Source organism: Typopeltis vanoorti, chromosome 12 (genome assembly GCF_054136105.1).
Source record: "Typopeltis vanoorti isolate ZY-2024b chromosome 12, IOZ_Tvanoo_1.0, whole genome shotgun sequence".
Lineage (NCBI taxonomy): Eukaryota > Metazoa > Arthropoda > Arachnida > Uropygi > Thelyphonidae > Typopeltis > Typopeltis vanoorti.
Genome location: NC_143560.1, coordinates 34,686,798 through 34,714,752, shown reverse-complemented (window position 1 = coordinate 34,714,752; position 27,955 = coordinate 34,686,798). Strand labels below are relative to the sequence as shown.

Genomic DNA, 27,955 nt, shown 5'->3' with positions numbered 1-27,955 from the left:
GAATAAAGAGAAGATAAGTAAATAATTTTAAGAAAATAGGTATCCTCTTTGTGAGGCTATTCCTCCTTATCGATGCCCTTACACTGAAACTGTTTGTGTTCTTGAGTTATGTGGATAAAATACAAACTTCGTTCTGCTTATAGAGAATTTATGACCATCATAATTTGATAAAATATAGTCGCCCTTTTTCGGAAGTGCATATTTTATTCACATAATTCAAGAAAGGCAAACAACTCTGGACACGTCTGTTAAAAAGTGTAAAAGTGATCTTATAAACAAGTATGGTAGCATCCATACTTGTTTATAAGATCCTAATGTAAAATTGCCATTTTGGCTTGAAGTTTTTTTTATAATTTATCGTAGGCAATAAACTTCTACATGAAAAATCTGGCTGTTTTTAAAAATATGGCATCTGCTTCTAAAAAAAAAACGAAATATATTAAATATGGTTCTTGTTGAACAAACGGATTCCATCGTTGAACTATCGATTTCGACAGAGGCGCCAGTCAGCGATCTAACAAGTGACATTGACATCTTATTTGAAGAGAAAGATATCAGGCAGCTTGTGTAGTCTAAATTGAACTGCGAAAGTCGGTAAAACGACCAGCAAATAAGGAATTCTTTTTTATTTTCCTAAATGACTGCTGAAGAATCTTACAAAGCATTACCACTCGTCTTATCTGTAAAAGGAAGATGATTTGGGCACTTTTAGATTGCCCTGAGGGCCATTGTTATCCGACCGAAGTGTTTTTGGAAAACCTCTTTCGAATGCCACCATTTATTAGCGCATATGTTTTACATAAAATATTCTCCGAAAGAAAATAAAAATAAAAAAAACTCATGTTGACACTTAAAATCTCCTTCTCTCTTTCCTAGCTAAACTTCATAACTCACTATCCTGTTTTCGTTAGTCATGCATCTCATTTTTCAACTGCTGCCACATCTCGTGTGTTTACAGTTTGACAGGTGTATTTATTTTACGTACAACTTAATCCTACCCTTTTAAAGTCTTCGTAGACTTATTTGAACAGAGGTTTAGCAACGCCCACTCACATTTACAGATCGCGTGCGCCTATTGCATATATTCTCGCTCAAATCGATACAATTGTTTTGCTTCGTCAGAGCTAAGACCAGATTAGAGATATATCGAGAAAGAGTTCATTTTAATTAATTCATTTCGTTTGGGTGAATTGCATTTTGCGAGGATTTTAACCGCGGTAGCTATGCGAGGAGATAATGTACTCATCGAATCAATAAAGAAATCTCGTAATGATCTTCAATTCGTGTAGAGCATCCGTAGCTCAGTCGATACGGACGACGCCCTTTTGGTCGGAAAGACCTGGGTCCGTCACTGTAAAGGTGAGTGTCAGCTGATCTCATACGGAACCGACAGGGTTTTTCTCTCTCTTGGCAAACTTGGACTTATCCCGCAAAACAGGCAAATCGGTCCGAAGAACACACGCAATTTTTCAAACATGATACGCTGGCCTCATGGCCTGAGTTTCTTCGCCCGTAAATCAAAAACAACCAATAAAATATTCAATTTTGTGATGATGCTCAAAATTATTTTAACGACCTCCAAATTATTCGGGACTATTTAATGAGATTAGTTGATTTCGAAGGTGCAAACAACTTGTTTGCACCTTCGAAAAGCATTAGGATATATGAGAACGATAATAAAGCAGTCTTTTACAGTATTTCTGAGACTAATTTGTAATCACCGTAATTGACGGCCGGGTTGGCCGAGTGGTTAGCGTATTCGCTTTCAAGCCAAAAGGCTCCGGGTTCGAATCCCGTCGTGGGCATGGATGTTTGTGATTGTCTGTGAAAATGCTAGTGGTGGATGGTAGATGTCGTTGGTGTAGTTGTAGTTGGTGGAGACAGAATTGTAGAGTAGGTGCCCTCCCTCGATGAGTCTTTGGACTCCCTGGGTATCATGTAATAATAATAATTTTCATAAAGAATCCATCCCAACTGTCCACAAATTTAGTCTTTCGAAAAACGAAATCTACGTGTTCATAATAAGACAAATTTATTTTCAAAAAAGTCTCTTATTTTTTTTTTTTTAAATTCTGGATCCCTTTCAACAAAATTTACATAATCAAATATCATCGCATGTCTATTTTTCGTTTATTTTGAAAGAGAAAAAACTGTCTTCAGATTCCAGCACAGATATGGATTAATTGTTAGGAAGTGAAAGATTTATGCGGTCAGAGAAATACTGGAAGAATGCCAGACACGGAAAGTCATGCGCAGGTTAGGCGACAGTTTTCTATTTCTGGTCATTGAAATACAGTTCGTGTTTTTTTGTTTTTTTTTTCAATGCCCAATCCATTGACATTATTGTGTCAGTGTGTTTCGCTTTGCGGACTAAATCCACGATAGCTTATAAATATACTTTGACTTGTTCCTGTCGTGCTAAACTCGCACAGATTTGCTGACCTGATAAACTAATTCATCACGTCATTCACAAAATTTCTCTTGCAAAAGACTGTCTCAAAAAACAAAAACAAAAAATCACAAAACATTTATGAGTTAGCTCGAAAGTTATAATCATCGCAGCAATTTACTAATAGATTTGAGTGACTGTGATTCTGTTTGAATGAATCCAAAGGATCAGAAGGCGCAATTTGATCTATGTAGGACGTTCTTTGACATTTTCACGAGGAGAGGAGAAAAGATGTTAATATAAAAATTCTCTTGAGTGATGACGACACTGACGATGAAGCAGAAGAAGAAAAGGTGATTGGTTTGATAATCAGGAAGAAGACCCAAAAATGAAGACTGAAGAAAAAGAAGGTAATCGCTTTGATAATGAGGAAGAGGACTCAAAAATGAAGATCGAAGAAGGTGATCGCTTTGATAATGAGGAAGAGGACTCAAGAATGAAGACTGAAGAAGGTGATCACTTTAATAATGAAGAAGAGGACTCAAAAATGAAGACTGAAGAAGAAGAAGGTGATCGCTTTGATAATGAGGAGGAGGAGGACTCAAAAATGAAGACTGAAGAAGGTGATCGCTTTGATAATGAGGAAGAGGACTCAAAAATGAAGACTGAAGAAGGTGATCACTTTAATAATGAGGAAGAGGACTCAAAACTGAAGACTGAAGAAGAAGAAGAAGGTGATCGCTTTGATAATGAGGAGGAGAAGGACTCAAAAATGAAGACTGAAGAAGGTGATCACTTTAATAATGAGGAAGGGGACTCAAAAATGAAGACTGAAGAAGGTGATCGCTTTGATAATGAGGAAGAGGACTCAAAAATGAAGACTGAAGAAGGTGATCACTTTAATAATGAGGAAGAGGACTCAAAACTGAAGACTGAAGAAGAAGAAGAAGGTGATCGCTTTGATAATGAGGAGGAGAAGGACTCAAAAATGAAGACTGAAGAAGGTGATCACTTTAATAATGAGGAAGGGGACTCAAAAATGAAGACTGAAGAAGAAGAAGAAGAAGGTGATCGTTTTGATAATGAGGAGGAGGACGACTCAAAAATGAAGAAGGTGATCGCTTTGATAATGAGGAGGAGGAGGACTCAAAAATGAAGACTGAAGAAGGTGATCGCTTTGATAATGAGGAAGAGGAGGACTCAAAAATGAAGACTGAAGAAGAAGAAGGTAATCGCTTTGATAATGAGGAAGAGAACTCAAAAATGAATACTTCTCCGTTTGATTCTTTTTCATATAACTGTTGATTCTAATAAAGTGCAGTAAATTCAGTTTAAATGATAGGGAAAAAATGAAACGTTTACACTTTTCATTTTTTCCCTATCATTCTCGTTAATCATCTGCAAATCTCCGTCTCTATCTCTGCAGTATTTTTTTTTTCATGCAACGTAATTACAAGGAATTCTAAGGCAAGTGTTTACGACATTGAGAGCTGTGTTTTTGGAAAGATTCGTGGTTTATCTTTAGTATCTACAAAACTCTAAGATGTGCAGTAATTGCAGCACTAAACATTAACATTTTTGTTCGCAAACATTGATGTAATGAGAACGATTCGGGAAGGAATAAAAAAAAACGTGTTAATGGCGTTCTAAGTGAATGTCAGACTGAGAAATCACATTTTGTTTATATGCGTAAATGGGACCGCGTAAAATGTAATTAACAGTTACAGTCGCCACTTAAATATTCAGTAATTTATATATGATTTAATTAGATGTTAATGAACACCCTTTGGATTCTTATATAACTCCGGCTGAGATAGTACAGTACAGTACAGCTAAAACGAATAATTTGATTGGTTCTCTCACTCAGTTTTGAAATTTCAGTATTATTATTATTATTATTATTATTATTATTATTATTAATACTGTCCGCTATATGTCTAAATATATAATATTTCTATGTCTAATCTTTATGTCTAAATATATAATATTTTTTATAAATATGTATTTCACAACGAGATTATTATCATTCAGGCTATTTATAGTTTTGTGCATAATATTGGTCTCCAAATTATAGAAATAATTCCTGTGTAATATTTCTAATATCTGCAAGTGAATGTTAGCGAGACTGTTCTTCCTTATCTTGGAGCAGCTGGGCGTCAATGATGCGAAATATATTATGAACGTAATTAATGCGTTTGGATCATTGAAAGTGGTAGTCTATGCATAAAAAAAAGCCCACAGATATGTCGGGACAATCCAATTGTATATCGTTAATGCCATGATATGTGGGACTGGTCCTCGATGCAAGATTCTGGAATTCGGATTTATTTTAAAAAATTCATAGAATTATTCGCATGCATAAACATTAATTATTCCCACTACTTAAACGTTCTTAAAACACGTTTGAAATAATCTATTCAAATGGAAAGAGATTTAGTAGTCGTTTCACCAAACCATCAACAGTTATTTGGTGTGACAAGTACTGGTCGTGGAAACTCAGTCAATGAAGCATCATAACGAGATCTGAAATTTCAGCAAGGAACTAAACAAAGCCAAATTGCACCAGTTTACTCGGTCAAAGGGTTGTGTAAACAGAAATACAATTGATATACATAATATAAGTAATCTTGCCCCTGGGTGTTAACATCAAACAGCTACTACTAAACCTGAATTTGTATCTTTCAAAACACACACACTTAACCTGATCTGTTAAGATACGTTCAGTTTAATTTATGGACATAAACTGGATCATGCTCTACGTTTTATTTCTTTCTCTTTCTCCTGTTCCCATAACTGATGTGAGTATCATCTCCAAATGTGACATTCAGTACTGTATTCTGACTGTCCCACGTGGTTGTATTGACATTTGTGTTGATAAGACAGAAATCACGCTTGGTAACACGAAACATTACACGTTTAGGAAAACAAATATTGGACTGTCGCCCTCTTTCATCGTTTATAGGATCTCCATCCCGTACATCTTTAGAATATGGTGAAATGAGATGTTGTAGGTTACGTATCTCTGCTATACCTATGGCCACTGATTGTATAAGCATCTTTCATTAAGAGTATCCGTCTTGAATAGCCGTGTCCAAAAATTTACGGTAGGGAATCTTGTGTATTATATTATTTTTACTTCTTTTTTAATTCTTTATTACGACAATAAAATGTTGGTTACAAATATGGAATATCCTCTATCAGAGTGTTATTGTTGTGCTATTTCTGATCTATCAGAAAGCCTTCTTCAAACAATTATAAGACTTACACCGAAGTTAATACAAACGTGGTTAGTTTGTGATTAGTTTTTAATTAATTTAAGGAAAGAAATAAAGAGGGCGCTTCATTCGCCACTGTGATGAGATATTGAGGGCTGTAAATTACTCCTCTAAAGCAGTGCTTCTCAAACTTCAGATATCCGCGGACCCCTTCTTAAATTTTCATTATTACCAAGTACCCCATAATTAATTAATTAAAAATAAATAGATTGATTAAAAATAAATAGATTAATTAATTAAAATCAATAAATTAATTAAAATTATTATTTAAAATATTAAAAAATTAAATACCTATTTTATTTGAATTTATATGTTTTGTTTACATAACATATAAACTCTTCTTCGTCTACAAGGGCCGAAAATCCAATTTCGCACAGATATGAACTTGGAAATAGAAAAATGAACCTTAGAGCTTTATCTGTTAATTCACGAAATTCATTCTGTATTTGTAGCCAAAATGATGATAACGTATTCTCACTGTATTTATTTTTTAGGAAACCATCAGAAGCTAGTTCTAAAAGTTCTTCTTCTTCTATTGACGATAGACCCTTTGGCATAAATTTGTTTTTATTGAAAGGGTATCTTATCCACTCATTATTAATGTCCAATTCAGGGAAATACTTTTCTAGATTCATTTGTAAGCTTTTTAAATGCTGCATGATAGTACTTTTCACATCAATTTGTTCATTTGAACTTGCGAGCAATTCATGAAGCGATGGAAACGCGTCAAATTCTCCATTACCAACCCGCTTTTGCCATAACTTCATTTTTGCCAACGTGGCGTTCACTTTATCTTGGACATGAAATATAGAAATTTCCTTGCCTTGTAAAGATAAATTAAGACTATTTAATACAGTAAATATATCTGGCAGGTATACTAATTGACTGAGCCATTTCCAATTATGTAAATGCTTTTTCAATTCAAACTTTTCATCAAGAAAAACTTGTAGTTCATTCCGAAGTTCAAATAAACGAGTAAGGACTTTTCCACGAGAAAGCCAACGAACATCGGTATGGAAAAGAAGCTGTGTATAGCTGCTTCCTATTTCTTTGCAAAGTTGAGAGAAAAGTCTGGCGTTTAGAGGACGGCCTTTAATATAATTTATGATTTTTACAGCTTCATCAAGAACTTTTCTTAGGTCTGTAGACATCATATGTGTAGCCGAAGCCTCCCTGTGTATGCAGCAATGTGTCGACTTTGCATTTGGTGCAACAGCTTGAATCCTTGAAACAAGCCCTTTTTTAGATCCGACCATGGATTTCGCTCCGTCCGTGCTTATTCCAACATAACTTTTCCAATCAAGCTTGTTTTGATGCATAAAGATATTTATACTGTTGAATATTTCTTCTCCTGTTGTATGTTCTGGCAAGGGTTGGCAATATAAAATGTCGTCATGAATTTTTTTAATTTTTTTCGTATCTAACGAACACTAGAAGATTTGCAAAATTTGTAATGTCGGTGGATTCATCTACCTGCAACGCATAATAACGACTCTTACGTATATCGGATAACAATGTTTGTTTTATATCTTCAGCCATTTCAGTGATTCTTCGATGAACGGTACTATTTGAAAGACAAATCCTATCAAAAGATCTTTTTGCATTATCTCCGATCATAATTTCCGCTATTATTTTTGCTGCAGGCTTGATCAAAGTTTCACCAATTGTTTCCGCTGCACCACTTTTTGCTATTAATAGCGACACACGATATGAAGCTTCTAAAGCCTTCATGTTTTCACTTCCTGACACGATCGACATCACGTTTTGAGATTCTTTTAATTTTTTTAGTTTATTTTGAAAAAATTCGACAAGTTTGTCTTTGCATTTATTATGTTTCGATTCAAAATGGCGATTTAAATTACATGGTTTCATGCTTTCATTTTTTAAAGTTTCACCGCAAAAGACACATAATGGAACAGTTTCCTCTTCATTTCCCGTCCATGAAAATCCACATTTCAAGTAATTTATATCGTACTTACGAAGTTTTCTCATCTTCTTCCTAGTTGGTTCTTTAGAGATGTCAGACGACACACAGTTATCAATTTCACTTGATCCAGATACAGTATCAACATTTTCTTGTTGCTGACAGCTACTTGTATCTACTATGTTCCTCTCTTTTGCGCATTTTAAAAATCCAGTCTTTAACCAGTGATCCATACTTAAGAATTTGAAAGCTAAACAAAATTACCCTATTTAACGAACAGTCCTTCAATAAATGGCTAGTGAAAGCAGAGCCTCGAAATGGACAGCAATGGTAGGCCAGCAGAGATAAAGCAGCTATGAAGACGTTCATATGATTGGTGCGGTATTAACAAAAGATCGCGCTACTAATTGACAAAGGCAAGCCGACAGTTCAGTTGAAATGCTAATTCTCTTCAACCGAATTCCTTATATAATATCTGAAACACATTCACTATATATTTCTTAGTTTTAACACGTTCACTCAAACAAAACCATACGTTGCCGGTGCACCATATTAAAACTGATTAATACGTAATAATTGAATATCTGTCATCCCTTCCTGATTAGGAAGAAGACCTATTTTTAATCCATTCTCCTACTTTCTCTACTGGCTAGTTCTGTTCCATTTTTTTTTAGTTTTTTTATTTATTTATTTAAAAATTGTTGATATTATTATAAAGTTATTGGCAAAATGTCTGTAAACCACATATAATTCTTGCAATATAAGGCATAAAAATTATTACATTGGGTATAGTAAGTAGTCTATTAAACTCTTATAGGATGATATTTTTACTTTCTCCAAGATAGATTTCTTAAACAGTGAAATGTAGACAAACGGATACGTTCTGGTCCGCTAATGGCGACCTACATTATGTAGTTACATTTATTGGACATAATCGGATGTTTTTTATTATTAAAATACAATTAAATCATTGATTAGACTGAATACAAACATAATTGCTATTACAGCCATGGTTAGTTTACTTTTGAGGATAATAAATGCGATAAAAAGAAAAATATGTATAATCTTTCAATACACTGAATTCGCCAGCTCAGTTGCATTCTTTGTCTACTCAGAATGGTCTTTCTTGTGATGACATTGGATTCATCCCTATTGAAACGGAAAGATGTTGAGCGATTGTCACAAACGTGAAGTATAACATGTTTGGAATAAGGTCAAGCCTGTCATTGTTAGGCAAAATCGTTATCCGACAATGAAATACTAGTTAGAATTAGGAACACAAGATGGCCGCATTTCCTCCAGGGAATTCTTCTTGGTCTTTGCATGTTGACAGTAGTGCACACTTTATTTATTTTATTCTAAAATTTAGATTGTCATTAACAAAATGTTCACAATAACGTACCCTACAAAACAGTAGCATTTTTTCCAGATTTCTTACACGCATTAGACAATCTAGCCTATGTATTGACTTTCATATAATATGTTAATAATAACAAAATATGCTTGTTTGTCTGACTGAAGTTCGCAAAGAATGTTTGCTAGTTGAAAAGAGCAGGAATTTTACATTCCACTGCTTTACCTTTAATTGATTTTCCAACATTCCTTCGGTCCTTTTGACAAGATTCGCAGGCGTCGTCTGCCTCGTATTTATTTATTTTTTTATGTGAAGTGGGCTTTAAAAAGGTCAGGAAACACAAATATAAATTTCTGAACAAGAAAGATTAAAAAAAAAACCTTAAAAAACACACTTTAAAAGTATAGGAATTAGTTAATACTGTATAATTTTTCATAAATTTATATTTATTTGCCCAATAGAAAAATTTTAACAAACGAAGTTAGAAAATCTTGATGTTTTCAGTCATGACGTCACAATTAATGTAACACTGTATAGTGTTTCGTCTGCTATAAATCATATAAATGCAATAGGTTGCATTTATATTGCCACTCTTAAATTTATCTCTGATTTAGCTAATTCCATTGTTCCTTTCGAATGTTTCAAGAAGAAGAATGAATGTTCTAAGCGCGCCATCTATCGGTATTCATCTGCACTAAACTCGACTTTATCAATTACAGAAATCCTGTCTTAAACAAGTTCCAACATTTGTACATTCAGAGTTTATATTAACATAATTAACATTATCAACGCAACAGCAAATTATGAGTTATCTTTATCGTAATTGTGAATGGATAAAATTATAAAAGAAATTTTAAAAATTTCTTTGCCTTCTAATTTTGCATTGATATGTTGCTAAACTTTATTTTTTCAATGCGATTTGAATATGTTTTGTAGCTTTAAACTATACGCATATCAAATTTTGTATTTTAATGAGCTGATAAATGTGTGCACAACCAAATGAACGTACTGGATAACACTCGGATAGAAGAAATCACGTGATTTCTTCTATCCAAGTATATATATATATATATTTACTTAGCCCTATATATTGAGAAACATATCAATGTATACTGATTTCTTCGAAAGTGAAATCTGGGTTAATAAATTTGATGAAACTTTAAGACAACAAAAAGCGTGAAATACACGCGTACGCATTAATAGCATCCATCACATGAATTTCTTAAATGTAAGCGCTGTGACGACAAGAAATCTTCAGCCAGCGTGCTCTGTTTGTGGAGCGATATCGTAGAGGACGTGAGGGGGGGGGAGGAAGATAGAGAGTAAATAGCCAGCATTTCCTCCACCATTATCTTTCGCTTAGACCTCCTTATGGGTGTTATCGTCACACCAACAGGTATCCGGTTTCCTTGGTAACTGATACAAACTGCCAAGAAAGTTACAAAGTATTATGGGACAACAACGTTCTTAGAATTTAAGTGGGCACGTGACATAACCTCGAACATTTGATGCATCCGTGACCACCCTTCCCCCTTTTTTCCTCATTTCAACCCCACTTTTCTGCCATACTAGGAAAACTGATTGTCGCCTGTGTTATCGTTCTAGAATGAAAGCCATTGTTTGTTTTCATACAGTTTTTTTTTTTATTTCATTGTTAGTTCCGAGAATCCACAAGTCGGTTAAAGTTTATCGATTCGTTGTGTGTGACAGCTAGAACTGGAACTTACTTCTTAATCCTACGTCGGCTTAATAATCGGCTAATTATGGGACGAACATCTCTACGTATTGTTCGGCACATGAAGTAACATGTCTATGATGCTTTGAACTGATTTTTTTCCCTGAAATATTTGCATTAATAAATAATTAAAATCGATTCCCTAACTAACAAATATTAAAATGTTAAGCCTAATGATTTTACGAGGATTTCGAAATTTCTGTGTACTGCGCATGCGCTGCAATTTGGATGATGTAATGTTATGTTTTACCTTTAAGCTTTCGAAGTTTCTGCGTACTGCGCATGCGCCGCAATTTGGATGATGTAATGTTATGTTTTACCTTTACGACAGTTGTAAGCGATCCTGCATATGAATCTTGTTTCTGTGGTACATACTATATTTCATGTTAAGTATCTAATCTTGTAAAAAAGTATGGATGGAAAGTACTTCTTTCCATCCTCTCATCCTTTGTAGAGTCTTGACATGAGCGCTCCAGACTTCGATAGGTTCCCTAAGTTGAACAAACCACTCCGTGGATAACTCTTCGCTACCATTGACGTCAACAGTTATAAGACCCCCCATGAAGTTTATATTGGGGCCTGTATATATATTTTGCTATTAAAACGACGTTTTTTTACATGCAACATGGAACAATAGCTATTTGAAATACTGTACTTTTTTGCATTGTTGTTAGTGAGTTGTATCTTTTGGTAAATTCTAGTATTGTTATTAATGCGTGTAAGAATGGGTAAATTTCAAAATTACTAACAATGAGGGAGAAAAGCCTGCTTGTATTAGAGAATTGATGAAAAAAAGTTTAAACAATTGCTATATTTATTGTTTTTTCTGTTTTATATATAACGAAAGAGTGAACTATTTTATTTAAATATACTTTTATTGAATAAAAATATACCCCACATTCTTTTTCATACAATAATAACATTTATTATTAGAAATTGGTATTACAAAACGAAATGTAATAAAACCGAGTATTAAAAAAAAAAAAAAAAACTCTTGCTGGCTAGCTCTGTAAGACTCTGTCTTAGCTGTCAATAGGACTAGCCTAATTTTAGATAAACATTTCACAAACAAATTTTGGGTGACTTTTGCCGATATATAAATATTATTTTTGGTCTAACAGAATTTTTGAGATCCGTTCTATATGAATCATGGAATACTTATTTCGTGGCCTTCAACAAACTGTTATTTTTAATGCATGATCACATCGCAAAATATGACTCCTCTTCACTCATCGTGTGTTACAAAATAGGGTAAAAGCCTTGTATGAGTATTGCATCCTAACAACCTGTTTAAACAACTGTTTACGAGGCTATTTGCAATAAGTCATCCGAGATCATACGGTACCTGTATATAAACATTCATACACGTTAATTCTTCATTTCAGTTTAGAATTTTTACTGCACACAAGTGAGTAATGCTTTTTATTTCTTATTATACAAATGTAAGTTTCTTAAGGGATTGACCACACTTAGCTTTTCCTCTTCAACATTCAATAGAAGCATAAATTCAAAGCTAACTATTTTTTTTTTTTTTTTTTACTGTCCAAACTCCCCGTAAATTATTGAACTAGATGCGCTACCCATACTTTCTTATAACCTTTAGTATCGATTACAGCGGGAATCATTTAATCTTTTTCGTGGTTTAAATCACGGAAAGATTTCAAAGACAAATGACTTCTACGTACCCCCCGTGTAATTAGAATTCTCATTGTCTTCGGATTCCCATTAGCCTCACGAGTTTCTGACTTCGGGAAATAAAGATTACACAAATAAGATGAAATCAAAGAAGATTATACACAAATTTTTTGTTGTTTTATTTCCTGTTTTTTTTTACCCGCTAACCCAGCACACTTTTACATTAGTTTTGTAATAAGATCAGAGAAATAAATATTACTAACTTTCCTATAAAAAGCGAAACTAATATATTTTTTTAAAAAGTTTAATATAACCAAAATAATTATAACATTGCTTAGGGGCAGTTTCATAAACGCGCTTCCATAATTGTCTGCAATTTCTTTTTATTTTTATCTAGTTTTTACCGTATTCAAAAGCATGGATTTCAGTTGAATCAATCAAAGCAAGCTTTACATTGTGACGTTTCACAATAATGATTCTACTACACAAAATGGTTGCTTGGCAACGTTTTGCATTGATGCGTGTTTCTATTGTATTGCGCTTTTTTTAAGTTATATAATTCATTTTGATAACAACTCTGTGAGTAAATAATTGAAGAATCTAAGTATTTAAATAATTATAAAATCAAATGTCATGAGAATTATAGTCACCACTGGATAACGTTTTATTTATTATGACATTTAAATTTTTTTCAACTGTATTATTCCCAAAGACTAATACAATTGAAAAAATTGTATTAGTAACGATGATCTTAGTGACACAAGTATTGATGTATTGATAACGATGAACTTAGTGATACAAGAAAAAAACTTTCTCTTAGCGTAAACAAACGTTCAGCGACGTCACTAGCATGCTTACGTCTTTCTCCAATTTGTTAGAATAAACATCCAGTGACGTTACTGATGCCCTATCATACCATCACTTTATGACATCTAACTATCGTAGATGGATTTCAAATCCAAGTGTACGCACAGTGCGAAACCATTTAGCTTCTTTTCTGCGACAGTTTATTATCTATTTGAAAAGTTTATATGACTGCAGGTTATTTTTATTTCTTATTTGTATGGCAATGATGATAGTGAAAGAGCTTGCAATAATGTACAGCAAAAAAAAAAAAAAAGTTACCCCTGTAAAGGTCGCTCTTCCATCTAGCAGAATGTTAAAGCAGCTCAGCTTCCTTGACTCGATCATTAATGCATGACTCAGTTGTTTGTCTCTCAGCGAGCAGGAAAAAAAAAATCAATCGAGAAACTCCCAGTTGCTGTTAAAGAGAAGAAAAATGAGTCGCTAGAAATACTAATAGCATTCTCCTCCTCATCCTAATTTCAGCATCGCTTTACCCGAAAAATTATCGCCATCAATAGTTTCATTATTCTTGTCTCGTATCCAAGGCAACTGAGTTTCTCTTACCGTTCAGGTAGTTTAAGCGTTTGTGATAAGATAGGTGACACCTGCATAACAATAAATCACGTTTACAGGTGAACATTATGGGTTCGTTTTCTATTTTGGGTTCTTTGAATACGCGGTGTTTTCGCTGTCTGAGCATGCGTCGAATAAAATGGAAAGAGGCGAGGTTACTTTATTCTCTCGTTTCTGTCATTATCGCGTAGTCTGTTTAAATCATGTCCACCTTGAATATTACTCTAATAGTTTATATATATATTCTCCCCTTATCAGTTTTCTACTAACAGTTGTGTGTGTGTGTGTGTAGAGACCTTAGTAAGAGCGGTCTATGAGGTTATATTTTTCCTTTTTTTTTTAATTGTGAATAGTCATGTATAGGTTTCTAAATATAATAAAATAATAATTTTATTATCCATCAATATGGATATTACAAATGACCTGTCCGATTGTGCTTAATTTTTCACATTCCATTTATCATTGGCTAGTCCCAAATTACTCGAAAAAAAAAAGTTAATCTTCATAGAGGGATTCGTGATTTGTTCATTCATGCTCTTAATACATTCTTATAAATTTTCTTTCTTTTATTTGATCACGTTATATTTTCTTTCACGTCATAAATATCCAACGTTAATATAAGAATCATTCCAGGGTTAATCAAATCAAGAACACGTTGGAAATATTTCACAGAAGACAGAGAACGAATAAAGCACACCAGCTCTGTTTCTCTTCAGGCAATCTACGTCATCGTGTACGTAAAGATGTGGAAACATTTCATCGCAATATTTCTAAGTAACAGTGGATGAAAACAAGTGCGTGAATCAAGCCATTTAGAACTGTTTACGTGAGAATGAACAGAAAGTTTTGTTGCTTTCCTAGACTAGTCGATGTACTGCATTTCGGCTATGAACTACAGTATTATTATCAGGGGCGGCTCGTGGATAGGGCACTGCGAAACTGCAGCACCCCCAATTTCTCTCTATATATAAATATATTTATTAATTTATTTATATTTGCTTGTGATATTTAATTTTATCATATTCTCTTATTTTGTATAAAAAATAATAAAAATTCATCTTGTAGCAGTTAGGAGGGCGCTAGCAGCACTGTGTTTACCACAGTGTCATATTGCTACGCGCGCAAGCATATGCACGTCATAGTGAGATGCGAGCTATTAGCGTAATGCGGCACTGTCCGTCGCGCAGTTCCACTGTTGTTTATATGCAGTTTGCGCCAGTAGTAGAGTGTTCATAGTGCTTATCGTGTTTACTCCGTCTCTTTAAATATTTGGACATTACAATTAAAGACATAACATTTGTTATAGTTTTTATTTTAGAACATTATTGGGGTTATGATAATGGATTTTATTTTTAAGTAATTTTGAATTACAATAAACTGTATAATTTTATCGATAATAAACAATATTTTTTCATGTTTATTTATTTATTTTTTTAATTTTTACCATACTTTTGATATTTTATCCAAAACACGTATACACCGTACTTACAGTGTGTATGTATAGTTCGAAAGTTGCAGCAACCCCACGATTTCAAGCCACGAGCCGCCACTGATAACTATGCTGTAAGTGTAATCATAGTGGCTGGCCCCTAATACTGTACTAAGACGAGAGTATGACAACTGTGTCTTTATGATCAATGATCTCGATCCGGATGATTACAAAAAAGATTGGATGGTTACAAAATATCAGATTATTACAAAAAAAGATCGAATGATTCCTTTTAAAATAACAATAAATCTAACACTGCTAAAATATTAGATACCAAGAAATTTGGTTTAATTCTTTATCCAAGTGTAAGCAAACAAAGTTTGCGCCTGAAGTATTTTCAGGACTGAGGCAACTCGTGGCAAAGGTGGTATGACAGTGAAAAAACTTCCAACAACCTTTCTCTAATCCAGAGTAATTTAATAATAAGGTGTGACATCTTTTGGCAACTCGTATAGGAAAATATGACTTCTGCATTAATTCCACCTTAGAATCTCCACCTCTGGGTTTGGCTCCCACTGACGAGACCTCAATAAAGGTCGAAACTAGTCGGGGTACTGACCCTTCCCATAATGCATAGTATTATACATGTCCGCAAGGAGATGTGCTTTGCATTGTGGGATACTAAGGAAAGTGATGTGAACTCAGTCCACCTTTGCCACGAGTTGCTCTAATCCTGAAGATACTTCAGGCGCAGTTTATTTGCTTACACTTGAATAAAATATTAAACCAAATATATAATTTTTTGGTATCTTTAATTTATAGAATAACCAAGTGAAAAAAATTCCAACTGCCGAAATATTTTTGGAATACAAGATGCTTCCAAGTTCGAATCTCGCCTAGCACACCTTTAACCAAGGACGTTAGCTTGTCTCAGTACGATAGAGGTGGAATTCCATTTTTTTTCTATTCTCCAAATTGGCTTGAGAGTAGTTACACACAGCATACGCCCTCTTCCCATAGTCCTACTTGTTTTGACACCATCGTAATTAAAACCAACCGATCACCTATCTTTATTAATAAGCATTGTAAACATGGAGTTTTTGGAGTGGTTTTACGACCAATCACCTATTACCAAAATTATAACGAAACGCATGAAAAGGATCACAAATGTGCGAAAACGACACTATTCAAGATCACTTTTATAAAAAAACAAAGTTTGATTAATGACTGCGTAGAAAATGTCAATATACACGAAGCCACTACAGACACCGAGTCTAGCGGTGCCGGTGAAGCAACCGGTGCATCAAAACTAAAAGAAAATACGATCACTAATTCTGTCGGAGGACTTGAACGCATCCTACTAAAGGCTATAAGGAGGAGGAAGATGGAAGCCGCAAATCCTTGTAATCCCTTTTGGTTTTCTGTATTGTAATAAAGTAGCGTTTAACGTGGATACCCCGAAGAACGGAAAGAAAGCCTTTGAAAAGGGATGGACGTTTTGTTTGGCAGACTGCCAGCAATCAAAGGGAGGTTTAGTGGAGCGTGAAATTTAAATGATCGGATTTCAATCGGATTTCTTTCTTCCATTTGTGCAATAATAGATGAGGTAAGGGTCACAATAGTTTATTTTCGTCAGAAACAATATCATATTTTAATTGTGTTTTAAACTTGTCTTTTTTATTTGGTTCTTTTAAATCATCAGAATCGATGGTGAATGAAATAAAAAAATTAAAAGTGGATTTTTAGTTATGTAGCGAGGATATCATTAGCTATTGAACCTCTTAGATGACTGATTATAGAAGCAGAACATTTTCTGTGTTGTATTGGGAGCAAGAAATAACTGCCAGATTCAAATAAACAACTGTAAGAAAAGATAAAGAGACTGAGTGAATTTACAGCGAATTTAACTATACAGCAATGCAGTAAATGCGATCGCTTTGTATGCTTGTACACTCTTGTCACTTTGTTGTTGTTTTTTTTTCCTTTCATTATTTAGAGTGTCCTTCAAAAACGTTCAGACACTGGGCAGACTCGATGAAGGATTCTTGGCCTAGTTCCAGTCATCGAGCTAATGCTGATGTGTCGCCAATATTGGTGAAATTTCCTCTGTGTCTGTTAGAAAATTATAAAAACAGTAATGTGAATGGAAATGGAAAAATCGAATCTGGCAGCATCTTACGCAGACTGACTTGTGAACGGACGGGTGGAGAGGGATGCTGGATACTGCAAAATATTTATGTTTGCGTCACAAAGACAAATGTGGTTAAAAATCTTCATGAATGTGTTGTAGTCACCAAAGTGTGCATTTGTACTATCGTGTAGGTTTATAACTCCTCTGTAGCTGAGTTTGAAGGAAGATACGAAGATAGATTTGTTCGAGTATCTTGAGGAGTACCTAAATGAAATGTCTCAAGAATCCTGCAAAATCCCTGCATCACCAACATCGCATGGGAAAGAGAAGAAGCTATCGATCGGAAGAAAAGTAGGCTACTGATACAACTACTAGTACGAAATGATACAGGATGCGATGCTGGAGTATTTTTTTGCGTCTCCTGGAGAAGATAGTACACTCACGTCTGGCTTAACGATGGTTCGTTCTAGATTAATGTTGTTTTCTGTGCTCGCTCACAATAAACTGAATTTATAGTTGTTTTTATTTATTTGCTTTTTTATGTCTGACGAAACAATCAGCTGATCCAATTGTAAAACGTCATTTACTACCATTTAAAAGAGTTTTATGACGTTTTCACAAGATTTTAAGGGTGTCCTTCAAGGTTACCATGTTACTCAAGCTGCAATACATGCATTGCAGCTTGGGTTAATGCAATATACGTATGTTAGATGAATAAATTGATTTTTTCTGTTTGTTTTTTATCCGTGTATACAATCAAATAACATTGCTGTCATAAACCATCTTGTATTACTACACTAATCTCGAACTGTGAACATTTCTTCTTTGAAATTCAGGAAACCCATTGCTTTCCCACAGAACAACCATGTAGTCCGGTCAGGGAGGTGGTGACAAATCCGCCATGCCAGAAGAGTTCGATAGTCGTGATGAAAGACAAGCCAGATCCTTGGCTCTGGAGAAAGCTTACGTGCACGACGTATACGATCAGATAGCTCCGCATTTCACCGACAGCCGCTGTCGGGCATGGCCACGGGTGAAGCAGTTCCTCATGGATCTCGAACCTGGCAGTTTGGTAGCAGATGTAGGTGAGTTTTTGCGCGCGCCTGTAGACCTACTTTCGCATCTTCTGAATTAAAAAAATGAAAGATAAATTGCACTCGTGTTCTAAACTGACGTCATCTTTTACTTTTTATTTTAATTATATTCTTAATCAGAATTATAATAAAATTTTGATCTTCTTTAGAATCTTTAAAGATATCAGAATAACTGAAGGCTTATTTGTTATCTTTATATGACAAAACGTTTTGAACCCATTGTTGATTTTATAGCATGCTCTCGTTTATCATGGCACGAGCTGGTTCCTAAAAATTAACGTAATGTATCCAGCATCATTCATGGAATTTAAATACATGAAGACGTTTGCATCCTTTGTTTTCTCAATACAGCCAAGGAATGGCTGTATGAGGAAATATAATGACTACAAACGTAGAGGTGATCACAGTGATCCGAGTTTTGCATGTTTAGAGCTCTACACTGGCAGCAATTGCCAGTTCGTAAAAGTTCACTGAAAACTTTTCCTGGTTTAGTTTTGGTGTAATGTGAAGTTTTGGAAGATCTTTGTAATGAAAGGCTGTGGACTGCCCGCTACATGTTTCCTTCTTTTGCAGCTGGTGACATCCTCGGACCACTGAAGGAGCTACTGACTAGCTGTCAAGCAGTCGCATCTAACGGCGATGTGCTATATTCTGTCGATTTTTGGTTGAAGGTGCTTTGACACATCGATGCATAAACATCTTTGAAGACCGTGTGGAAAAGTGAAGTGTACCAAAGTCATCTTTATGTCATAGTTCATCTGTCTCCGAATGATGTTCATATTTTTCAACACACTTTCATGTGTCCATAGAAATCATTAGTTTAACTATATTTTATTGTATATTATATTTCTGACTTCATTATTCAGAGTTCCTGGCGAAAGAGTTACAATGGAAATTTGAATAAATGGAATTCGTATTTTCTTTCATTTTTTTATAACCTTTCATGGATGAGAATACTATTTAAAAAAAGTCTAGACGTCATGTTAATCCTCTGTTAGTTTTACTATGCATTTTTAACGAAGCTAATTTAATCCTCGTTGGACTAGCTAAAAGTGTGAACTGCATCGTCAATATGCCACCAAATCAATCGACTTGTATCGATGTAAGAATTGATGCTGAACCTAGGATGGGTCATCGATTCTGATTAATGTGTTCTGGTCGATAGCATTGACAATTTTGATCACGGCTAACAATTCGTTTAATGTAATGTTCGTCTGTGAGAATGGCGATCAATTCTCCATGGATACTGACGTGTTCTAGTATCAATTCGTGCAGACCATTTCGCAAGTTTTTTATTGATCTTTCTAAACAGTCGAAGATGAGTTTGCACAGCGTTGGAGTATCGTGTTCGGTCAATAATCTGTGGATGGTGCTCGGGAACAGATCTGCTCCTGATGTATCCTTTCGAAATTGATTGAACGTGTGTGTAGGGGGGGGGAAGATTCGCAACAAGTTTGGCAGATGCCATCACTCACAAAAAAAAACCTGGAACTTCTTCGAAACATTCAAAAACAAAGCTCTTTTTACAGCATGTTTAAACTCATGAATTCTAAAGAATAATAAAAACATCCTAAAACATTAATCCCACTGCAAATGTATTTCTGTAGGTGCGCTTGTCTTAACTTTAGAAATTATTCCTCCAATCGTTTAAACTCCTCTTCTTTTCCAGGATCAGGAAATGGAAAATATCTCGACATCAATAGCGACGTGTTCAAGGTTGGCTCTGACCGCTGTGCTCCGCTGACGAAAGTATCCCGGGAGAAACACCACGAAGTTATCACTTGCGATAGCTTACAGCTTCCCTTCCGGGATGAATCGTTCGACGCAGCGATGTCAATCGCTGTTATTCATCATTTTACCACTACTGATCGCAGGGTGGCAGCACTGAGGGAATTGGCGCGGATTCTAAGGATCGGAGGCAAAGTTATGATTACTGTGTGGGCGATGGAACAACGACACCGGAAGGTAAATAAAAAAAAAAGTATTTGGGCCATTACTTATTCTTAAGTATACTCTCAGCATTCTTATGTATTTGTTTTCTCTTTGTTTTATTATTCCTTTTGAAGTTTATGCTCCTGAGAAATACCCTTTTCTTCTTCTCCGTCTTCTTCGACATCTCCATCGGTAAACGTGTCATTATTTTTTCGTATAAAATACTGTTACCAAAGTCCCTTTAGAGAACAATGTAGGATCCTTTGGAACACTCATCACACGCTAAACTGCAGCCGTGCTGTTCCTGCTACGGTTTATAGCTCTGACGTGACTTTAACATCTGTTATGATTCTGCTCCTTAGAGACCCGGAGAACTAAAGCGGTGGTCTTGAAGTGTTTTTTATGTAATGCATCAAATTTTAAGTGGTTAAAAGTTACTTGGCATTTTCATGGCCTCGTCTTGTGAATAGCGAGATGGATACACATCTCAAATTGCTCACATCATAATGACTTAGGGATGCCATCTTTGGCAATTCATGCTCATTTCGAGTTTTTCTTAGCACGTGTCAGGAAAACAAAATGCAGTTCTGTAACTTTCGGTCGATTCTGAGAGAACTAATTATCAATTTAAAAATAAAATAAGCATCTTATATTCGTCATTCCTCACGTTCCTACTTGGGATACTGAAGTATTACAGATGAAATATTTCTAGTTGTTGATTCCTACACAAATTGAATGCTAAACCCTAGAGTAATTGAAAATCAACACTAATCCCTCCATTGTATTACCAATTATGAAAAGAAAGAATTTATTTTTTTCATTTCACTCACTTCATCATCCCCTTAACACATTAAACTCAATGGTAAGCTTAATATAAACCTGATCGATGCTATGATACGTTTGTTAATTCTATTCCCGTAGTCTACCATTTGTCAATGCGCGTGTGCTCTTTAGGGACGAAAACCTCGAGTTTCTGAGAGAAAAAACCTTCCCTATGAGACCGGCTAACTCACCTTTAGTCAAAAGAGACCAGATAAGTTCCTCACCTCACGGACGGCAATGGAACCCAGATCTTTTCGACCAAAGGGCTTCGCCTATACTGACTGAGCTACGTATAAAGCGTACATGTTAATAACTGAAACATATATATTGATACTAATGACCACTGTTTTGATAATCCTTTCAGTTTTTTTATGCATCCCTTTCTTAGAACATTCGAGGATGGTCTTGGTGAAACGCCTTGAAATGTAATTATCACTTTTCTTGAAGGATATGATCTGAATTTATTCTAGAAAGATTATCGTGACTGTATCATTCCAAAAAGTGTGTTTATCCTCTTGTTCAAAGAGGCAGAGTTCAGCATACGTGGCGTACATTACGTCTTAGGAAGATGCTTAATGCCACCAACGATATGTTTTCGAAATACGCTTACAGATGGGTTCACTTTGATACCAATGATAAAACTGCCTCCCTACTACACTGCTCGACAAAATTAACAGAAAATGGTTTTTGGCAGTATTTTATTTTTATCAGTGTAGCTGAATGATAATATTTGATATAATAAAAGTTGATCTACTACTGAACGGGCTTTCTCAGTGAGTAAGGTGTGAAGATATAAGGGTGTGGATCGAGTCACACACTTATATCTTCAGAATGGTAAGTCATCATCGTTTAGATGATGACACTGGCCATCCTGAAGACAATTGGACGCCTATGGCCACCCTCTTGGTGAGCTAGAGTCGGCTTTGATGGAGGAATGGGAATTGTTGCACAGAATCTTCTTCCTCTCAAAATGCTATTTTCCCTCATCCAGCTAACTCTGTTCAAATCTCATATCACTCAAACCTTAGAAATACTGGGAAAGTACAACCAAGGACTGTCCTAAAAATTGCTTATCCTTTGCAGAGGAGGGCGATTCGGCTGATCAGATGATGTTCACCGTAGTGCCATCCATCAGATGCCCAACTTCTGATTCACCTCACCCTCCTCCTCTTCCTTTTACATTTCATATACTTCTATTATCTGGAACCTCATGGAGTGTTTCTCAACAACTACAACTTGCAACTCTTCACACGGCATCAATATTGTGTCCTCCTGTCACTAAAGGATCACGCAGAATATATTACATTTGCAGTCTTAGCTACTGTGGACAAACTGGCACATATCCAGACATTAGATGAGGCTGACAACACAAGAAACAATTTTGTTATGTTTCTTCCATCCACGAAAGGTTAAAAAAGAATGCACTCCCCCCCCCACATCATCATCATCATTTGTACCCTCAAGGGACGTACCGAATACTGTTGATATTTTGCTGACCATACCAATTTAGATTAGTTCTGCTCACACTTTTTTTTGAATGCTAACCATGTGAAGTTCTTTCTTGATATCTTTAATATGATTCTGGCATTGATACCATCTATTCACTTCCCTAAGTTTTCTCGGAATTCTCATATCCTCATAGAAATTTCACTGGGTTAGATCCATAAGTTAAAATTTGTGTGAACACTTTTTTTTGTATAATGCTAGTTTAGGGTTATGGCTGATTTCTCTCTTATTCCATATACATTTATTCGATTGACTTCCCGCTTTGCTCATTCTATTGTCTATTTCCTTATTCACTTTGCTAATTTCACTAAAAATTGCTTAAATACTCGAAATGTATACTTGGTCTATAGGTTTCTTCATTGAGAATGCAACTGATGTTTTTTCCAGGTTCTTGTTTGTTTACATAGATTTAGGTGTTTGTATTTCTCATTATCGTAGCCAATTTGTTATTCAGTTTAGTTAAGAATCCTGCAAGCTTGTACTAGATTTATTTAAACGAGTATAACATAAACAGAAAAATTCAATATTTCCAATTTTGATATCAAGTTGAACGCCAGTTCTTTCAATAATGTGACCCATACAGATAACAGTACAACAAATATCCTTGTCTTACTCTTGATTTTACACCAAACCATCTTCCAGTACTTTCTTTAATTGTAACAGCTAATTCACAAACTACGTATACACAATATATTTCTGTATAATATTCCATGTACACCACATAATTGCAGCGTTTTGAACCCCTTTTTTTCTCTTTGCACCTTGTCGTATGCCTTTTAGTGATCTCTACAAAAGTTAAATGCAGATCGATGTTATATTCTCATGATTTCTCCAATGTTTGCCTTAAAGTAAAAAAAAAAAAAATGTTGTTCAAATACTTCATTTTAAACAGAGAGCTTTGATATGTTGGAGTTGAATTACCTTTTATTATTTCTTCGTAAATCTTTATTTACGCTATAGCTACTTAATAAATGTTCTCTTTCTGTTCCAGTTTGACTCGCAAGATGTTCTCGTGCCTTGGCACCAGCCGGCGAAAAGCAGCAGTGAAGGTAGATATATAATTACATATTTTCGTATTAATATATAAAAAATCTCAGATTAATGTTACAAAGGTTATCGTGAAGGAAATTCATTAAGTCAGTAAGGTTAAATATCCCGTAAAAAGAAGTTATACTTCAAACTAAATCTCATCGTCTTTCTTTTTTACTTAATGTTGTCGACTATGTGAATGATAACTTGGCTTCATACGAATATATTTAAAATTAATAATTGCCTATTTAAGCCACAATACGGTCGTTAATATTATCAGTAGTTTACTATGTTTGTAATTGTGCATTCACTTGCTGGTTTCCAGGGGTGGCTCGTTCATAGGCACTGCGGAACGACAGCACCTCCAATTTTTCTCGATATTATTATTATTATTATTATTATTATTATTATTATTATTAAGAGAGACCTCCAGGGAGTCAGAGACTCGTCGAAGGAGGCCACATACTATACGCACCAGCTATCATACTTATTATTGAGTTCATTCACACTGCTGGCACTCACAACATCCAATGGCAGTCCATTCCAACCACGCACCACCCTCTGAGAGAAAAATCTAGCCCTTACACCCTTCTTGACAGCTTTCATTCTCAGCTTCCAAGGATGTCCTCTCGTCCTTTCTCCACCCTCCATAAATTGAAAAATCCCATCAATTGAAATCTCGTATGACCCTTTCAGCAGTTTGTAAGTCTCAATCATATCACCCCTTTTTCTCCTATTTGCTAGTGTCTGCAATCTACAAATTCTCAACCTGTCTTTACAATCAGTATTCCAATCCTGATATCATTTTTAACACTCTCCTTTGTACGCTCTCCAATATATCAGAATCACATCGGAAAAAAGGAGACCAGACCTGCGCACAATAGTCCAAGTGAGGTCTTATCAAGGCCTTGTAAAGAGGCAAAATAACATCCTTATCTTTACATGTGAACGTTCATTTGAGCATTGCAATTATCTTTTGAGTTGTATTTGGAATCTTTGCCACATGGCCCCTGAACTTCAACTTCCTATCTATTAACACTCCAAGATCCCTAGCCTCATCAGTTTCTTCTAGCCTAATCCCACAATATAATACGACATTGGATAGGTAATCATGCCGAAGTGAATGACTTTACATTTACTGACACTCATTTTCCCATGCCCACAATTCCAGCTTATTCAAATCATTCTACAAGGACTGCATATCAGCAGCATTCATGATTACCCTGCCTATCTTTGCATCATCAGAAAATAACTGTATGTCGCTTGTCAAATCCTTCCCAATATCATTAATGTACAAATTGAATAACACTGGACCAAGCACTGATCCTTGTGGTACACTACTTGTTACCTTAAACTTTGCAGACTCAGAATCCCTGTATACCACTTTTTGATATCTGTCAGTCAGCCATCCTCTTATCCATGCTAATATTCTATAACCCAAACCCATTTTCTCCAATTTATGCAGCAGTCTGTCATGTTGTATTCTGTCAAAAGCCTTAGCAAAATCCAAAAGCATCATGGTGCATCCATTTTCCTTGTCTAGTTCAATAGTAACATTGTCATAGAATGTGAGCAAGTTGCTAAACATGACCTTCCCTTAGTAAACCTATGTAGCTCATTACAAAGTAGAGACACTGTCAACACATTTCTGAATGCGGGCCCTAACCAATTTTTCCAAAATCTTCAAAACCACTCCTGAGATACTAATCGGTCGATAGTTAGACACACCGGTTTTTGCACCACCCTTACGCAATGGAATTACCATACATTCCTTCCATTCCTGCGGAATCGTCCCTGTTCTGAGACTCATGTTAAACAGCCTGGTCAAAGGAATGGGCAGTTCAGCTGAACACTCTTTTAGCACACATGCTGATATCCCATCAGTCCCTATTGCTGAATTCTTATTCAATTTGTGCAACAGCTCTAAACCTCATACACTCGTGTTTCTGCATCCAGTAAAGCGGTAGCAGTAAACTCAACGTTGCGTTCACCAGGTTGATAGCTTTTAACGAAATGGGCACTCATTAACTGAACAACCTCTTCTGCATCAGTAACCCTCACTCCATCTGGATTTAGAGTTATTCTTTCATATTCATTCTTCCTTTAACTTGCAGCATATAGATTAGAATTCTTGTGGGTTGTCTTTCGCACGCAGAGCCAGTTTCTTTTCATAATCAGCTTTGCTTTCCGTGCAACAGTTGTGACTATTCTAGCCTGCTGCTTATAACGTTCATAATGGACGTCATCCTAATGCAAACGGCATTCCTTCTACATTGTCCTTTTCTTACGAATCTCTTGCTTAATAAGATTACACATCCATTTGACTCCTACTCTATTTATTATGAATTAATAAATATATATAAATATATTTATTAATTTATTTATATTTGCTTGTAATGTTTAATTTTATCATCAACAGTTCTATACAATTCTCTTATTTTGTATAAAAAATAATAAAAATCCGTCTTGTAGCACTTAGGAGGGCGCTAGCAGCACTGTGCTTACCACAGTGCCATATTGCTACGCGCGCAAGCATATGCACGTCATAGCAAGATGCGAGCTATTAGCGTAATGTGGCACTGTCCGTCGCGCAGTTCCACTGTTGTTTATATGCAGTTTGCGCCAGTAATAGAGTGTTCGTAGTGCTTATCGTGTTTACTCCGTCTCTTTAAATATTTGGACATTACAATTAAAGACATAACATTTGTTAGTTTTATTTTAGAACATTATTGGGGTTATGATAATGGATTTTATTTTTAAGTAATTTTGAATTATACCAAACTGTATAATTTTATGGATAATAAACAATATTTTTTTTAATTTTTACCATAATTTTGATATTTTATCGAAACACGTACGTGGGCTGTTCAATAAGTAATAAGACTAATTTTTCTGTGGCGAAACCACTCATCACAATATTAATTTCTGTGGAATAAAGAAATGTTGCTGTCTGTATTAACAAAAGCGGTTGATAGATGGCGTATACGGGCTGATGTGCCAGAGTGACACGTGACTAAACTCAAGTGCTCATCGGCGCGCCTACGAGGTGCGACCAGTCTTCGAAATGGAAGCGTCCTTGGAACAGCGTTATGCGATTAAATTTTGTGTGCGTTTGCAAAAATCGGCATCGGACACTTTTAACATGATACGCGAAGCTTTCCACGATGAAGCAATGTCGAGGGAAAGTGTTTTTCGTTGGCATAAAACTTTTAAGGAAGGAAGGCAAAATGTGGAAGATCTTGAACGTGAGGGAAGACCTTCAACGTCCATCACAGAGACAATGATCAACACAGCAGCGATTATCATCAAGCACGTCAAAAGGAAGCGTCCATTGCTGAAGAATGGCTTCTTACTGTACCACGATAATGCAAGGCCACATAATGCTGGTTGTGTAGTGAACGTTTTGCAGAAGAACAACACAGATATCCTACCACGCCCTCCATACAGTCCTGATCTCGCACCGTGCGATTTCTGGCTGTTTCCTCAGCTCAAGAAACCACTAAGAGGCCGCCATTTCAAAAGCAACAAAGCATGTGTAAAAGCTGCGGAGGCGGTTTTGAAAGAACTCTCAAAAAACGGACTTTCACATGTGTTTAAGAAGTGGACGCAACGTTGGGACAAATGCATCGCGTCTCACAGTAGTTACTTCGAAAAAGACCATGTAAATGATGATGATTAAAGGTAATCTGTTTTCTGTATAAATATAGTCTTATTACTTATTGAACAGACTGTACGTATACACTGTTCTTACAGTGTGTATGTATATTTCGAAAGTTGCAGCACCCCCACGATTTCAGGCCACGAGCCGCCAATGTTCTTTACCGAAAATTCATTATACAAATATTCTTGCATTACCTTGTGCCATTCAAAATGAACTCTTTCTAACCCAAACTTGTTTCTATCCACTGTTTTATGGATCCAGAAGATATGATAAAAGGCATCCCATCAGATACTCGGAGGAGGCAGGTTGTAAGAGGTCGGCCATTGAAAAATGCGATCCTCTTCTTTCTCTATTTTGGATAAAATACACATAATTGACAAATGGATCACGCAAACAGACGTCGAAATAGTAAAATATGTCAAAGATATTTGTTATATTCATAGATATCCCAATTCATAGATGTCCACTTCCTGTAGTATGGAAGCCTCAATCGCACGAGAGTCAATGATTTTTCTGTGCTTCTTTCGTATTCTTTTCACCTCACTTACTAAATGTTGTAATTATTCGATATATGGTGCCTTAATCAGAAAACATTTGTAATTCAAAAATATCATGCCTAC

General features: G+C 35.4%; 1 protein-coding gene across 1 annotated transcript in view; it reads left to right on the top strand.

Moving 5' to 3' along the window:
• Positions 1-27,955, top strand: part of LOC150100683 (uncharacterized) — a 106,278-nt gene that overhangs the window by 67,165 nt on the left and 11,158 nt on the right. Inside the window, exons 2-4 of the mRNA XM_090401301.1 lie at positions 18,128-18,376; positions 20,055-20,350; positions 23,637-23,694. Of these exons, the coding sequence (XP_090257427.1) occupies positions 18,193-18,376; positions 20,055-20,350; positions 23,637-23,694 (538 nt within the window). The 5' untranslated portion in view covers positions 18,128-18,192. The remainder of the gene's footprint in view (positions 1-18,127; positions 18,377-20,054; positions 20,351-23,636; positions 23,695-27,955) is intronic.